Genomic DNA, 15,970 nt, shown 5'->3' on the forward strand with positions numbered 1-15,970 from the left:
TCAGCGATGAGAGTCGCTTCTGCCTTGGTGCCAATGATGGTCGTATGCGTGTTTGGCGCCGTGCAGGTGAGCGCCACAATCAGGACTGCATACGACCGAGGCACACAGGGCCAACACCCGGCATCATGGTGTGGGGAGCGATCTCCTACACTGGCCGTACACCTCTGGTGATCGTCGAGGGGACACTGAATAGTGCACGGTACATCCAAACCGTCATCGAACCCATCGTTCTACCATTCCTAGACCGGCAAGGGAACTTGCTGTTCCAACAGGACAATGCACGTCCGCATGTATCCCGTGCCACCCAACGTGCTCTAGAAGGTGTAAGTCAACTACCCTGGCCAGCAAGATCTCCGGATCTGTCCCCCATTGAGCATGTTTGGGACTGGATGAAGCGTCGTCTCACGCGGTCTGCACGTCCAGCACGAACGCTGCTCCAACTGAGGCGCCAGGTGGAAATGGCATGGCAAGCCGTTCCACAGGACTACATCGAGCATCTCTACGATCGTCTCTATGGGAGAATAGCAGCCTGCATTGCTGCGAAAGGTGGATATACACTGTACTAGTGCCGACATTGTGCATGCTCTGTTGCCTGTGTCTATGTGCCTGTGGTTCTGTCAGTGTGATCATGTGATGTATCTGACCCCAGGAATGTGTCAATAAAGTTTCCCCTTCCTGGGACAATGAATTCACGGTGTTCTTATTTCAATTTCCAGGAGTGTAGAAACAAATGATGTTTTGTATATATTCATACTATTAGTATTGTTATTTCATCTTTAAAAAAAAAAAAAAAAAAGACATGTTCCACATCCACGAGGATCTCCTCAACACGGATCTATGAAACGAAAAACTAATCTAATATGCGTTGTTCTCAAGTGGGTTATTCGGAGGTCCTATAAGTCGCGAACTGGAAAAGACAATGAAAATCTGACGACGCACAGATGTGTTACGCATTGCGTCTAGTATGCCCATCGGTCGCGTCACGTCGCTCTTTTCATTTCTCAGCGCACAGTGAGCACGTAAGGATACCTAGAACAATAGTGTCTCCGGTCATGTATGGGTTCCTTGGCGTGAGATTTCACCTGATTTCGTTCATGCAGCCCACATAACGTAACTATTATTCATTTCTTCCTTCACAATGATTCTTGTCTGCACACTACATAGGCAATGAGGATGCCCCTGCAGCGTTTTCGATGGGAAGGTTTTGATCACCCACCATACAGCCGGATTTGGCTCTCTCTGACGTTCATCTCTGCTCATACGAACCGATGGCTGTGAAGTCAACGTTTTGGCACAGCCAACGAATTGCAGATGAAAGTAGGGAATTGGCGGACAGCACAGGTGGCTGCCTTCTATGACGATGGTACTGGAAAGTTGGTACAACGCTAAGACAAATGTCTAAGTCGGAGCGGCGACCATATCGAGAAGTAGCTGGAAGATGTAGTAAATTGTTGCAAATAAAACATTTTGGATTTTCACTGTGGTTCCTATTTCGCAACCGATCGACCTTACTTTCCGAACAGGCCTCGGAGAACACCTCAAGCGTTTGAAGCTACCATCTTATCTTTTCTCTGGTTTTTTATTAATCCAGTCTCGAAACTTATTGGACTGATGAAGTATACCTCGGCTCGTTCCACACCCCTGCAGGTTCTTCCACATATGATCGACAGAACATGATGACTGAATTAATTGCTTAAGGGACAATAATGAAGTTGCCGAGATCTTATCAAATAAAGCAAGTAAATTAGTAGAAGACAGTAACTTGTTAAATACTTGTGTGCCAGTACCAAGGCTCCTACAACCAGTATTAGGAAAACTTCTAAAATCATTTCATAAGGCTACTTACATTCGCAGCCTCTGACGGTAAAACAAGACAAAGTTTTCACTGTAGGAGAGACTCACTCACTTTGCGACCACCTGGACCCCTGACCGCCAGCTCCCCCGGACAGGCGTCAGGGTCGAAGAAGAGGAGGGCGCTGCCGTTGGATTCCCGCTCTCGCACGGCCGTCCCGTTGACCATGTCCACGATGGCCACCGACAGGTTGACGCGCGTTGTCAGGCTGGAGGTCAACCCCAGCAGGCACAGCAGCGCCATCGTGTAGCGCGTCTTCCACAGGCCTGGGCACACAGGCACGCCGTCGCCCAAATCACCTCTGTCGATTGTTCAAACATCACATGACTCTCTCGTCAAAAGGGCAAGAATTTAATAACTGTGTAATAGAGTTTTACTGAAGTCAAGGTGTCCCATACGTCTACGAAAAACAATAAAAATTATAACAACACAATCATGTGACACCATCCACTTTACATGACACCAATCACATTCAATCTCCTCCCTGTTTGTTGTCACTGGAGGCCAACCTTCTGTTTCCTACTTTCCAGCTGTGAAGTGAATCATTGTTGAACTTTCCTCTAATCACATAACGATCCAAATTAAGCAAAAATCAGCATTAATGACATTGGCTGCCAATGGGCATTGATTTAAATCAACGGGGAAAGTTGAACATTTGAGCTGGACCGGATTCGAAGAAAGATCTCCTGCTTACTAGGCAGATGCGCCGACCACTGCACCATCCCGAAACAGTTGTCATCGCAACTGCATGGATTACCCTAGCACGCCTCATATCGACTTATCCACAAACTGCTGATGTATTGCCCCGTGCCCACAACTCGGTGGGGACGATCAACTGAGTGAGGATGCACACCCCACACTAACTCTTACATGGATCATCGAGATGTTGCGAGTAATGAGAGTAATGGGCAAACGGCACTACATCAATTGTGTGTGTGTAAGTTGACAATTTGGGTCTGCCGGGAGGCGTACTAGGGTAGACAGTGCGTTTACAATGACTAATGTGTCCAGATGGTATAGTGGTAGCACAGCTACGTAATAAACAGAAGACCCGCGTTTTAAACGACATCATCATCATCATTTAAGACTGATTATGCCTTTCAGCGTTCAGTCTGGATCATAGCTCCCTTATAAAATTCCTCCATGATCCCCTATTCAGTGCTAACATTAGTGCCTCTTCTGATGTTAAACCTATTACTTCAAAATCATTCTTACCCGAATCCAGGTACCTTCTCCTTGGTCTGCCCCGACTCCTCCTACCCTCTACTGCTGAACCCACGAGTCTCTTGGGTAACCTTGCTTCTCCCGTGCGTGTAACATGACCCCACCATCTAAGCCTGTTCGCCCTGACTGCTACATCTATAGAGTTCATTCCCAGTTTTTCTTTGATTTCCTCATTGTGGACACCCTCCTGCCATTGTTCCCATCTGCTAGTACCTGCAATCATCCTAGATACTTTCATATCCGTAACCTCAACCTTGTTGATAAGGTAACCTGAATCCACCCAGCTTTCGCTCCCATACAACAAAGTTGGTCGAAAGATTGAACGGTGCACAGATAACTTAGTCTTGGTACTGACTTCCCTCTTGCAGAAGAGAGTAGATCGTAGCTGAGCGCTCACTGCATTTTAAACGAAGTTTGGCAAAAATTTCCAACTTTTCTCATTGATTTAAATCATTGCCCACTGGCAGCTAATGTCATTAATTCCTTTGTGTTTTGTTCCATAATAGCTGCAGGATCAAAGTGGCCCCTGATCTTTCGGACATGTTCAGAAAAAAAGACATATTATATATACATTCCTGGAAATGGAAAAAAGAACACATTGACACCGGTGTCTCAGACCCACCATACTTGCTCCGGACACTGCGAGAGGGCTGTACAAGCAATGATCACACGCACGGCACAGCGGACACACCAGGAACCGCGGTGTTGGCCGTCGAATGGCGCTAGCTGCGCAGCATTTGTGCACCGCCGCCGTCAGTGTCAGCCAGTTTGCCGTGGCATACGGAGCTCCATCGCAGTCTTTAACACTGGTAGCATGCCGCGACAGCGTGGACGTGAACCGTATGTGCAGTTGACGGACTTTGAGCGAGGGCGTATAGTGGGCATGCGGGAGGCCGGGTGGACGTACCGCCGAATTGCTCAACACGTGGGGCGTGAGGTCTCCACAGAACATCGATGTTGTCGCCAGTGGTCGGCGGAAGGTGCACGTGCCCGTCGACCTGGAACCGGACCGCAGCGACGCACAGATGCACGCCAAGACCGTAGGATCCTACGCAGTGCCGTAGGGGACCGCACCGCCACTTCCCAGCAAATTAGGGACACTGTTGCTCCTGGGGTATCGGCGAGGACCATTCGCAACCGTCTCCATGAAGCTGGGCTACGGTCCCGCACACCGTTAGGCCGTCTTCCGCTCACGCCCCAACATCGTGCAGCCCGCCTCCAGTGGTGTCGCGACAGGCGTGAATGGAGGAACGAATGGAGACGTGTCGTCTTCAGCGATGAGAGTAGCTTCTGCCTTGGTGCCAATGATGGTCGTATGCGTGTTTGGCGCCGTGCAGATGAGCGCCACAATCAGGACTGCATACGACCGAGGCACACAGGGCCAACACCCGGCATCATGGTGTGGGGAGCGATCTCCTACACTGACCGCACACCTCTGGTGATCGTCGAGGGGACACTGAATAGTGCACGTTACATCCAAACCGTCATCGAACCCATCGTTCTATCATTCCTAGACCGGCAAGGGAACTTGCTGTTCCAACAGGACAATGCACGTCCGCATGAATCCCGTGCCACCCAACGTGCTCTAGAAGGTGTAAGTCAACTACCCTGGCCAGCAAGATCTCCGGATCTGTCCCCCATTGAGCATGTTTGGGACTGGATGAAGCGTCGTCTCACGCGGTCTGCACGTCCAGCACGAACGCTGCTCCAACTGAGGCGCCAGGTGGAAATGGCATGGCAAGCCGTTCCACAGGACTACATCGAGCATCTCTACGATCGTCTCTATGGGAGAATAGCAGCCTGCATTGCTGCGAAAGGTGGACATACACTGTACTAGTGCTGACATTATGCATGCTCTGTTGCCTGTGTCTGTGTGCCTGTGGTTCTGTCAGTGTGATCATGTGATGTATCTGACCCCAGGAATATGTCAATAAAGTTTCCCCTTCCTGGGACAATGAATTCACGGTGTTCTTATTTCAATTTCCAGGAGTGTAATATTAAGGAAAAGCACTACATATTCCACACAATCATTTTGTTTTCAGAAAGTTCAGGAGAAGGAAAAAAGATTAGTTAAAAACGACTGAACACAAGAGATGTAAGAACACTATGTATTTGACGACGCTTACTGCCAGTTCTCATTGATCTGAGATGGTTACACGCATCATTTCTCTCTGATAGTAAATAATGGCTGATTTGCTGGAAACAAACACATCACTCAGATGTCACCAAAGAGTGCCTAATAACTTTACGCCATGTAAAGACACATTCTAATATCTATACATAAAAAGCCATCTCCCGACTGACTGACTCAGCCACCGACTCATCATCGCCCAGCCGAAACCACTAAGCACAGAAGTTTGAAATTTGGAGAGGTCTTGATCTTATACTGCAGACGTTGTTTAAGAAGAGATTTTTCGAAATTCCACCCCTAATGGGGTGAAATAGAGGATGAAAGTTTTTTGAAGACACACCACCATTAAGACAATTTTGAAGGTATACCTACGAGAATCGATATTTGGGCTCTCGGCCAGAAATAGATAAATACGAGGCTCAGCATTTTTTTGAAATTTGTCCCCTATGGGGTAAAATAGTGGATGAAATTTTTCTGAAAATAAATCGTTATCAAAGAACTATTAAAGTGCTATTAAAGATAGATCTTTTAAAATCGGTATTTGACGTCTCACTTAGAAATAAAAAAATACGTGTTTCACAGTTTTAGGAAATTCAGCCCCTATGGGGTGAAATAGGGGATGAAAATATTTACAGAATTATTTCATGAAGCAAACATTTTTGAAGATAAATCTATCAAAATTTGTATTCGGATTTTCTGTTAGAAGTAAAAAATACATATTACACTGTTTTGGATACTCAACCGCTTAGGGGTGAAGTAAGGGGAGGGGTATTACATTTTTTATGAAAATTTTTCATTGTGAAAGCATTGCTAGAGCTATGTCTATGACAACCAGTATTTGGCTTCTCTCTCTTTTTTTCATTTTTTTAATTCAATCTCTAAGGGACTGAAAAGGACTGATTCACTGAATCATCATCGCCCAGACCAAACTGCTAAGGATAGAAACTTGAAATTTGGAAAGGCTATGTATCTTATATTGTAAGCATCGTAAGAAGGGACCGTTCGTAACTTGACATTCGGCTTTCGGTATTTAGCATGAAAAGTTTAGAAAGTCTGCAATTTGTGAACAACTTAAAATTTCGAATAAAGAAAAACATAAAAAAAATCTGTGCAGACCATACTGGCTACACGAGCTAAACAGAGAGCACTAAGCTATTAAAGTTATAAAAAGGCAACACGTGTCGATCAAGCAGTAAAAAAAAAAAAAAATATTTATGCAGCATCAACAGGTTGCCGCATTTGAATTTTGAAGAGTTTGCATAAAATGACATGGCAAGTGTCGTTGGTATCTCTTTATTACAAGGGCTATTGTCGTCAAATAGATACCATAGAAAAAATCAAAACTGTGTTTTATTTGCAACATTTAGCTACATCTTCCAACTATGTCCCTACCAAGTGGTGTGTAAGACTTTGTACACAACGCTAAGCGGAGGTGGGCTACAGAGTATTGCGGCAACTGTTGTTGTAGGAAAGCTGGGCAGAAGCAGAAATGCTTAGCGAACAAGTTAACGCACTAAACAGAAGATTTACTTAACTTGTAATTTTCTAAGCGTACGAAAACTCATTTCAAAAAACTCAGTAAGAAATAGAGTCCAGGTCTCAATGTGAACAAGGATGTGGCTCTCTATATTGAAGCACTATTAATGGTGTCAGAGCCCCGACCAGGCGGCGCCTGCGTAGTATAAAGTAGCGAAGAGGTTCCAAGTGCGAGTGTCCATGTGGTTGTCACCGGCCACCTATATTGCGGCGGCAGGCGGCGCTCATGGTATATACCTGCTGAAGGCGCGGTTCAGCGGGTGCACGCCGTTGGGTCCGCCAGATCTGTACAACTGCTAGCGGCATCTGACTGAAACTTCCAATTCCGTTGCCAACTTTATGATGCCCGTGGGTGGTGTCGATTCGTTATACCGCACATGGTCGTCACTCCGGCTTAGACTTTTGGTGACAGCATGGTATCAACTTTCCAAAACCCTCGTCACAGAAGGCTGCTGCCTGTTCCCTAGACTGGTCTGCAACTTGTTGTCTGTGCAAGAATGTTGTCCACATTGCCAACGGTTCATGTGTAAATCTTCAAATGTGTGTGAATTTCTAAGGGATTAAACTGCTGAGGTCATCGGACCCTGGCTTACACACTACTTAAACGAACTTATGCTAAGAACAACACTCACAGCCCTGTCCGAGAAAGGACTCGAATGTCTGGCGGGAAGGTCCGCGCAATCCGTGACATGGCGCCCTAAACCGCGAGGCCACTCCGCGCGCCGGTTCATGTGAGTGAAGAAATGAGAATCAGAAGCAGCCAAGTCCGGACTGTATGGTGGATGGTAAAACCCGTCCCAGCGAAAATGCCGCAGGAAGGTCTTCGTTGCACCTGCGCTATTTGGCTGAAAGTGTCATGAAGAATTTGAATGTAGACCGAGGTGTTACATTTTCTGCGAATTCTATTATTTACATAAAGTTATGACTTATAAATTGGGTTTTACCGTTACTTACTGTTACTGCCTTTTATACTATCTATTACACTTTATATTCTATTTTGCTGTAAATATTGCGTAGAGGCTTTAAGAAAGTGGACATATTTATGGAATCTGCTACAAAAAAAAAGGATCTGAGCACTATGGGACTTCACTTCTGAAGTCATCAGTACTCTAGAACTTAAAACTACTTAAACCTAACTAACCTAAGGACATCACACACATCCACGCCTGAGGCAGGATTCGAACGTGCGACCTTAGCGGTCGCGCGGTTCCAGATTGTAGCGCCTAGAACCGCTCGGCCACCCCGGCCGGAGGAATCTGCTACAATTATTATATACAGGAGGAATGTTTGAAAAAATTAACTGCTCACTATTTAGTTTGTAAATCAGAAGGTTTCCCTTTTTTGTGGTGTACAAAAATTTTCGTCTCCCCTTTAAATCCATTGTATACATGGTGGTTCATTGATCGTGACCGGGCCAAATACCTCACGAAGAAACTATAAAGAACGAAACTTGTCGAGCTTGAATGGGGAAATCAGATGGCATTATGGTTGTCCCGCTGGATGGTGCTGCCATAGGTCAAACGGATATCAACTGCGTTTCTTTTTTTTTTTAAGTAGGAACCCCCATTTTTATTACATATTCGTGTAGTACGTAAATAAATACGAATGTTTTAGTTGGATCACTTTTTCGCCTTGTGATAGATGGCGCTCTAATAGTCACAAACATATGGCTCACAATTTTAGACGAACAGTTGGTAACACGTACGTTTTTTAAATTAAAATACAGAACGTAGGTACCTTTGAGCATTTTATTTCGGTTGTTCCAATGTGATACATGTACCTTCGTGAACTTATCACTTCTGAGAACGCATGCTGTTACAGCGTGATTACCTTTAAATACCACATTAATGCAATAAATGCCCAAAATGGTGTCCGTCAACCTCAATGCATTTGGCAATACGTGTAACGACATTCCTCTCAACAGTGAGTAGTTCACCTTCCGTAATGTTCGCACAAGCATTGAAAATGCGCTGACGCATGTTGTCAGGCGTTGTCGGTGGATCACGATAGGAAATATCCTTCAACTCTCCCCACAGAAAGAAATCCGGTGACGTCAGATCCGGTGAACGTGCGGGCCATGGTATGGTGCTTCGACGACCAATCCACCTGTCATGAAATATGCTATTCAATACCGCTTCAACGGCACGCGGGCTATTTGCTGGACATCCATCATGTTGGAAGTACATCGCAATTCTGTCATGCAGTGAAACATCTTGTAGCAAGACCGGTAGAGAATTACGAAGGAAATCAGCATACATTGCACCATTTAGATTTCCGTGGATAAAATGGGGACCAATCATCCGTTCTCCCATAACGCCACACCATTCAGTAACCCGCCAACGTCGCTGATGTGCCACTTGTCGCAGCCATCGTGGATTTTCCGTTACCGCTGTTGGTGAATGACGCTTCGTCGCTAAATAGAACGCGTGCAAAAAATCTGTCATCGTCCCGTAATTTCTCTTGTGCCCAGTGGAAGAACTGTACATGAAGTTCAAAATCGTCGTCATGAAATTGCTGGTCCATAGAAATACGGTACGGATGCAATCGATGTTGATTTAGCATTCCCAACACCGACGTTCTTGAGGTTCCAGATTCTCGCGCAATTTATCTGTTGCTGATGTGCGGATTAGCCGCGACAGCAGCTAAAACACCTACTTGGGCATCATCATTTGTTGCAGGTCGTGGTTGACGTTTCACATGTGGCTGAACACTTCCTGTTACCTTAAATAATGTAACTATCCGGCGAACAGTCCGAACACTTGGAAGATGTCGCCCAGGATTTCGAGCAGCATACATAGCACACGCCCGTTGGGCATTTTGATCACAATAGCCATACATCACACGATGTCGACCTTTTCCGCAATTGGTAGACGGTCCATTTTAACACGGGTAATGTATCACGAAGCAAATACCGCCCGCACTGGCAGACTGTTCGTGATATCACGTACTTATACGTTTGTGACTATTACAGAGCCATCAATCACAAAGCGAAAAAGTGGTCCAATTAAATCATTCATATTTCTTTACGTACTACACGAATATGTAATTAAAAATGGGGGCTCCTATTTTAAAAAAACGATATCCGTTTGACCTATGGCAGCGCCATCTAGCGGGCCAATCATAGCCCATCTGGTGTCCCCCTTCAAGCTAAACGAGTTTCGTTCTTCGAAGTTTTTTCGTTTGATACTTATTTCGTAAGATATTTGGCCCGGTCACTATCAATGGACCACCCTGCATATATGAAAATAGTAACTGTTCTCGAAAGAACAAGTACCACTGATGACCGTGCAACTTCTCTAGAATAAGTGATAATTAATTGCAACCCTCAGATGCCGACAGGTGGGATCTCCTGCTTACATGGCAAACGCTCTGTCCATCTCAGCCACCGAGGACCCACTTTCTCAACCGTCCGGAATCTACATACGTAATGCACCTAATAGATATTTGCCCATCCACTCATTACTCGCGCACACTGCGGTTAATGGTCAACCAGCCGTTGACCTTCGTCTGTGCGAACGCGGACAGGTTTCCCGAACTCTTACTGGAATAGTCACACATTTAGTTACGGTATTTCTTCTGCAAAGCCAAGATCTTTCTTTTTTTGCACTTTATTTCTGCATCATTGAGTTGGGGAAATCATTAGCTACTGTAAGTCCCTTAATGATGCCTAATTTCTTCTCCGTGCCTATTTTATTCAACGGAATTTTGTTTGCTCTGTGTACCGTACAACTTTCTTGTATATGTCTTGGTGATATGATGTGGCAGAAATTGTGGTGCTGGAAGTTATCTCTTTCTATAAATCTTGAAACTGTACCTTTCGTATTTAATTAGGTAAGCAATAATATCAGCGAAAGTGTTAAGCGTAGAACAGATGATAACTTTCAACTAAAAATTACAAGTTTTTAAACCACCATAGAATGTCAAAACTCTTTTCAGAAATCCTGTAACTGCTGCAGAAAGAAAAACACTGCCTCACAAAATCTACGAAGCACCCAGATGATATGGTCAGATGCCAGCGTAACTTCGTACACGTGCAGACCACTGGCGGGTATACAAAAGATTAGAGTTACAATTTCTGTGACAGGCAGAACGGCCACCAGGGTGCATTAATGTTTTCGTGTTTAGTGTCGTTAATAGGCTTCATGGAATACACATTGAAGTGATAAAAGTCATGGAGTGGCAATGCGCACAGATAAAGATGGCTGCAGCATAGTGAACGCAAGGTATAATAGGGCAGCACATTGGCGGAGCTGTCATTTCAACTCAGGTGATTCATATGAGCAGGTTCCCGACGTGATTCTCGCCACTCTACGGCGATTAAAAGACTCTGAACGCGGAAATCGTTAGGGAATTCAGTATTCTGATATCCACAGTGTCAAGAGTATGCCGAAAATACCATACGTCAGGCCATACCTCTCACAACGGTCAAAGCAGTTGCCGACGTCCTTCACCTAACGACAGACAGCAGCGGCGTTTGCGTAGAGATGTCAGTGCTAACACGCAAGTAACACTGCTTGACATAACAGCAGAGATCAGTGTGGGACGTACGATGAACGTATCCTTTAGGACAGTGCAGCGAAGTTTAGCGTTAATGGATTATGGCAGCAGACGACCGACGCGGATGCCTTTTCTAACAAAACGACACCGCCTACAGCGCCTTTACTGGTCTCGTGACTACACTCCTGGAAATTGAAATAAGAACACCGTGAATTCATTGTCCCAGCAAGGGGAAACTTTATTGACACATTCCTGGGGTCAGATACATCACATGATCACACTGACAGAACCACAGGCACACAGACACAGGCAACAGAGCATGCACAATGTCCGCACTAGTACAGTGTATATCCACCTTTCGCAGCAATGCAGGCTGCTATTCTCCCATGGAGGCGATCGTAGAGATGCTGGATGTAGTCCTGTGGAACGGCTTGCCATGCCATTTCCACCTGGCGCCTCAGTTGGACCAGCGTTCGTGCTGGACGTGCAGACCGCGTGAGACGACGCTTCATCAAGTCCCAAACATGCTCAATGGGGGACAGATCCGGAGATCTTGCTGGCCAGGGTAGTTGACTTACACCTTCTAGAGCACGTTGGGTGGCACGGGATACATGCGGACGTGCATTGTCCTGTTGGAACAGCAAGTTCCCTTGCCGGTCTAGGAATGGTAGAACGATGGGTTCGATGACGGTTTGGATGTACCGTGCACTATTCAGTGTCCCCTCGACGATCACCAGAGGTGTACGGCCAGTGTAGGAGATCGCTCCCCACACCATGATGCCGGGTGTTGGCCCTGTGTGCCTCGGTCGTATGCAGTCCTGATTGTGGCGCTCACCTGCACGGCGCCAAACACGCATACGACCATCATTGGCACCAAGGCAGAAGCGACTCTCATCGCTGAAGACGACACGTCTCCGTTCGTCCCTCCATTCACGCCTGTCGCGACACCACTGGAGGCGGGCTGCACGATGTTGGGGCGTGAGCGGAAGACGGCCTAACGGTGTGCGGGACCGTAGCCCAGCTTCATGGAGACGGTTGCGAATGGTCCTCGCCGATACCCCAGGAGCAACAGTGTCCCTAATTTGCTGGGAAGTGGCGGTGCGGTCCCCTACGGCACTGCGTAGGATCCTACGGTCTTGGCGTGCATCCGTGCGTCTCTGCGGTCCGGTCCCAGGTCGACGGGCACGTGCACCTTCCGCCGACCACTGGCGACAACATCGATGTACTGTGGAGACCTCACGCCCCACGTGTTGAGCAATTCGGCGGTACATCCACCCGGCCTCCCGCATGCCCACTATACGCCCTCGCTCAAAGTCCGTCAACTGCACATACGGTTCACGTCCACGCTGTCGCGGCATGCTACCAGTGTTAAAGACTGCGATGGAGCTCCGTATGCCACGGCAAACTGGCTGACACTTACGGCGGCGGTGCACAAATGCTGCGCAGCTAGCGCCATTCGACGGGCAACACCGCGGTTCCTGGTGTGCCCGCTGTGCCGTGCGTGTGATCATTGCTTGTACAGCCCTCTCGCAGTGTCCGGAGCAAGTATGGTGGTTCTGACACACCGATGTCAATGTGTTCTTTTTCCATTTCCAGGAGTGTATATCGATTAGACCCTAGACGACCTGAAAACCGATTTCAGTTGGTAAGAGGTGATGATAGGGTTCAAGTGTGGCGCAGACCGCATGACGCCATGGACCCAAATTGTCAACAAGGCATTGTGCAAGCTGGTGGTAGCGCCATGATGGTGTGGGCTGTGCTTACAGGGGTGCACCGGCTCCTGGTTATGTTCGGCTACGTGGAGACCATTTGCAGCCATTCATGTACTTCACGTTCCCAAATAACGATTTTTGATAACATTGGCCACGTCACCAGCCCACAATTGCTCACGATTGCTCTGGAGAACATCCTGGACAGTTCGAGCGTATGATTTGGCCACCGAGATCGCCCGACATTAATCCCATCGAAAATTTATGGGACATAATCTGGAGGTCAGTTCGTGCACAAAATCTGCACCCATAAGACTTCGCAATTATGGACGGCTGTAGGGGCAGCTGAGTTCAGTATTTCTGCAGGAGACTTCCAATGACCTGTTGAGTCCATGTGGCGTCGAGCTGGTGCACTGTTCCCGGGAAAAATGGGTCCGACACGAGATTAGCAGGTATACTTTTATCACCTCAATGTATAAGGGCTATGAACAGCATCAAACGTTGAATGGCCCTGTGAAGGCTATGGATATGCCGTGTGCTCGTGTGAGATAGCATTATCATCAAATGAAACATTTTAAAAGGGGCTTCATTGTGAGTCTCCGCTTCTCAGTCGAATCGTTCAATATCCAGTTCCATGGGGCATTCGGTTGTGAAAGTGGCCCGATGATATACTGCGCAGGAATGTTAGGGAAGGCATACCTGTAGCCAAGGTTCCGAGCAACCACGTCTGATCCATTAGGGACGATCGCCTTACTCTGCACCAAGCACATCACACTCATTCACATCTACACCTGTCGCCCGAGAAAAAGTAGTGGACTCCCTGCAACGTTCTGCGTCATCCCGGACCACTGATTGAAGATAGCAGCAGCGGGACCAGTCAATTTTTATGCCGTGAGAGTCTGCCATTAGCGCCCTAATACAAGTGGCTGTGTTTGCAGAGGTGCTGTCACTGGGAAGCAAGGACTGCTCACGCATGACGTCGCATTGTGTCCAGCGATAAAACACAGGTTTCCACTATCGCAGATGATCATCATCGGCGACTATGACAGCGTCCTGGAGAGACGCCTCAGTCTTCCAGTGTTTTGGAAATGTGCAGCGGTGTTACTCTTGGAGTCATGGTGTTGGGAGCCGTTGGGTATGACTTGAGGTCACGACCGGCAGCAACTGAGAGAACTATAAAGGCACAACGGTACATTGCGGACATTCTGCACTCTTATGCGATAGCATCATGGTGCCATTCCTCAACAGGATAGTGCTCATCTACACACGGAACGTTTCTCTATGAACTGAGTTGTGTTGAGATACTTCTTTCACCAGCAAGATCCCCAGATCTTTTCGCGAAGAGAAACGTATGTGTCTACGTCAGACATGAACTGCGTCCCAATGCCAGCATCTTTAATGTGAATCATCAGTTCGAACAGATGTGGGCTAGCTTGGCTCAGGCAAGTATACAACGGCTTTATGACACTCTTTGCAACAGAATTAGTGCATGCATCCAGGCCAGAGAGGGTATAACGCCATAATAAGTGGTCTCATACTGCCAAGTTCATTGTAAACTTGACTCGATTTTGTTATCACCGAAACAACATAACGTACCTTCGCAGTCCATGAAGTTTCATCTCCTTCCCCCCTTTTAGGCGCTTTAATGCAGTAGCCGATGTACTCGGGTTGGAACTTTAATAGTGGCAACTATTTATTTACGGCTTGTACAAAATAGACACGTGTTTCAAAGTTTTACTGACCACCAGCATTGTGTATAACCCGTTGCCAGCTATGTGGAAGTCGTAGGATACTCTCAGCAGCGCCAGTTGTGTTGACAGTTCCAGTAGCGCGGTTTATTGCCCGGCGAATTTGTAGCAGCTCTGAAGCGAACGCCGTGAAGTGTTTCCTTCAGTTTAGAAATCGAGTTGAACTCACGAGGGGTTAAGTCAGGGGAGTGCAGTAGGTGGTACAGCACTTAGCAGCCCCATCAGTGAAACAACCCCCATCAGTATCAGCTTGCACTCGCCGGTCGATGTGGCCGAGCGGTTCTAGGCGCTACAGTCCGGAACCGCGCGACCGCTACGGTTCAGGTTCGAATCCTGCCTCGGGCATGGATGTGTGTGATGTCCTTAGGTTAGTTTGGTTTAAGTAGTCTAAGTTCTAGGGGACTGATGACCTCAGAAGTTACGTCCCACAGTGCTCAGAGCCGTTTGAACCATTTTTTCAGCTTGCACTGTACGTGCTTGATGGTTCAAATGGCTCTGAGCACTATGGGACTCAACTGCTGTGGTCATCAGTCCCCTAGAACTTAGAACTACTTAAACCTAACTAACCTAAGGACATCACACAAATCCATGCCCAAGGCATGTACGTGCTTGAGCATTGTCCTGCAAAATGATGGTCAGGTCCTGCAGAAAGTGTCATAACTTCTGTCTCTAGGCTGGTCGTATGTTGTGTTCCAAAAATGAACAGCATAGAGAGAGAAGTGATGACACTTTCTGCAGGACCTGACCATCATTTTGCAGGACAATGCTCGAGCACGAAGAGTGCAAGCTGTTCCTGATTTGTTTCACTGATGGGGCTGCTAAGTGCTATACCACCTACTGCACTCCCCTGACTTAAGCCCTCGTGACTTCAGCTCGGTTTCAAAACTGAAGGAAACACTTCACGGCATTCGCTTCAGAGCTGCTACAAATTCGCCGGGCACTAAACCGCGGCGCTGAACTGTCAACACAACTGGCGCTGCTGAGAGTATCCTACGACTTCCACATAGCTGGCAACGGGTTATACACAATGCTGGTGGTCAGTAAAACATTGAAACACGTGTCTATTTTGTACGAGCTGTAAATAAATAGTTGCTACTACTAAAGTTCCAACCCTCGTGTACGGGATGCGCTGATAGGGTCAGTATCTTCTTCTTGCTCTTAAACCTCAAGTGAACATCTTTTATGGGAAGAAGCGCTCGTAATTTCAGAAAACGGTGCATTTCTCGCAACTTTTGTAAAAATGTTGACATTCCGGAGAACAAATGTATCTAGT

At 46.9% G+C, this 15,970-nt stretch overlaps 1 protein-coding gene across 1 annotated transcript in view; it reads right to left on the reverse strand.

Annotated features, from left to right (window-relative positions):
- LOC126354040 (sialin-like) overlaps nucleotides 1-15,970 on the reverse strand; it is an 81,376-nt gene that overhangs the window by 61,671 nt on the left and 3,735 nt on the right. The window contains exon 2 of the mRNA XM_050003384.1: nucleotides 1,907-2,118. Within this exon, the coding sequence (XP_049859341.1) occupies nucleotides 1,907-2,118 (212 nt within the window). The remainder of the gene's footprint in view (nucleotides 1-1,906; nucleotides 2,119-15,970) is intronic.

The sequence above is a fragment of the Schistocerca gregaria genome, chromosome 3, assembly GCF_023897955.1.
Source record: "Schistocerca gregaria isolate iqSchGreg1 chromosome 3, iqSchGreg1.2, whole genome shotgun sequence".
NCBI classification, from domain to species: domain Eukaryota; kingdom Metazoa; phylum Arthropoda; class Insecta; order Orthoptera; family Acrididae; genus Schistocerca; species Schistocerca gregaria.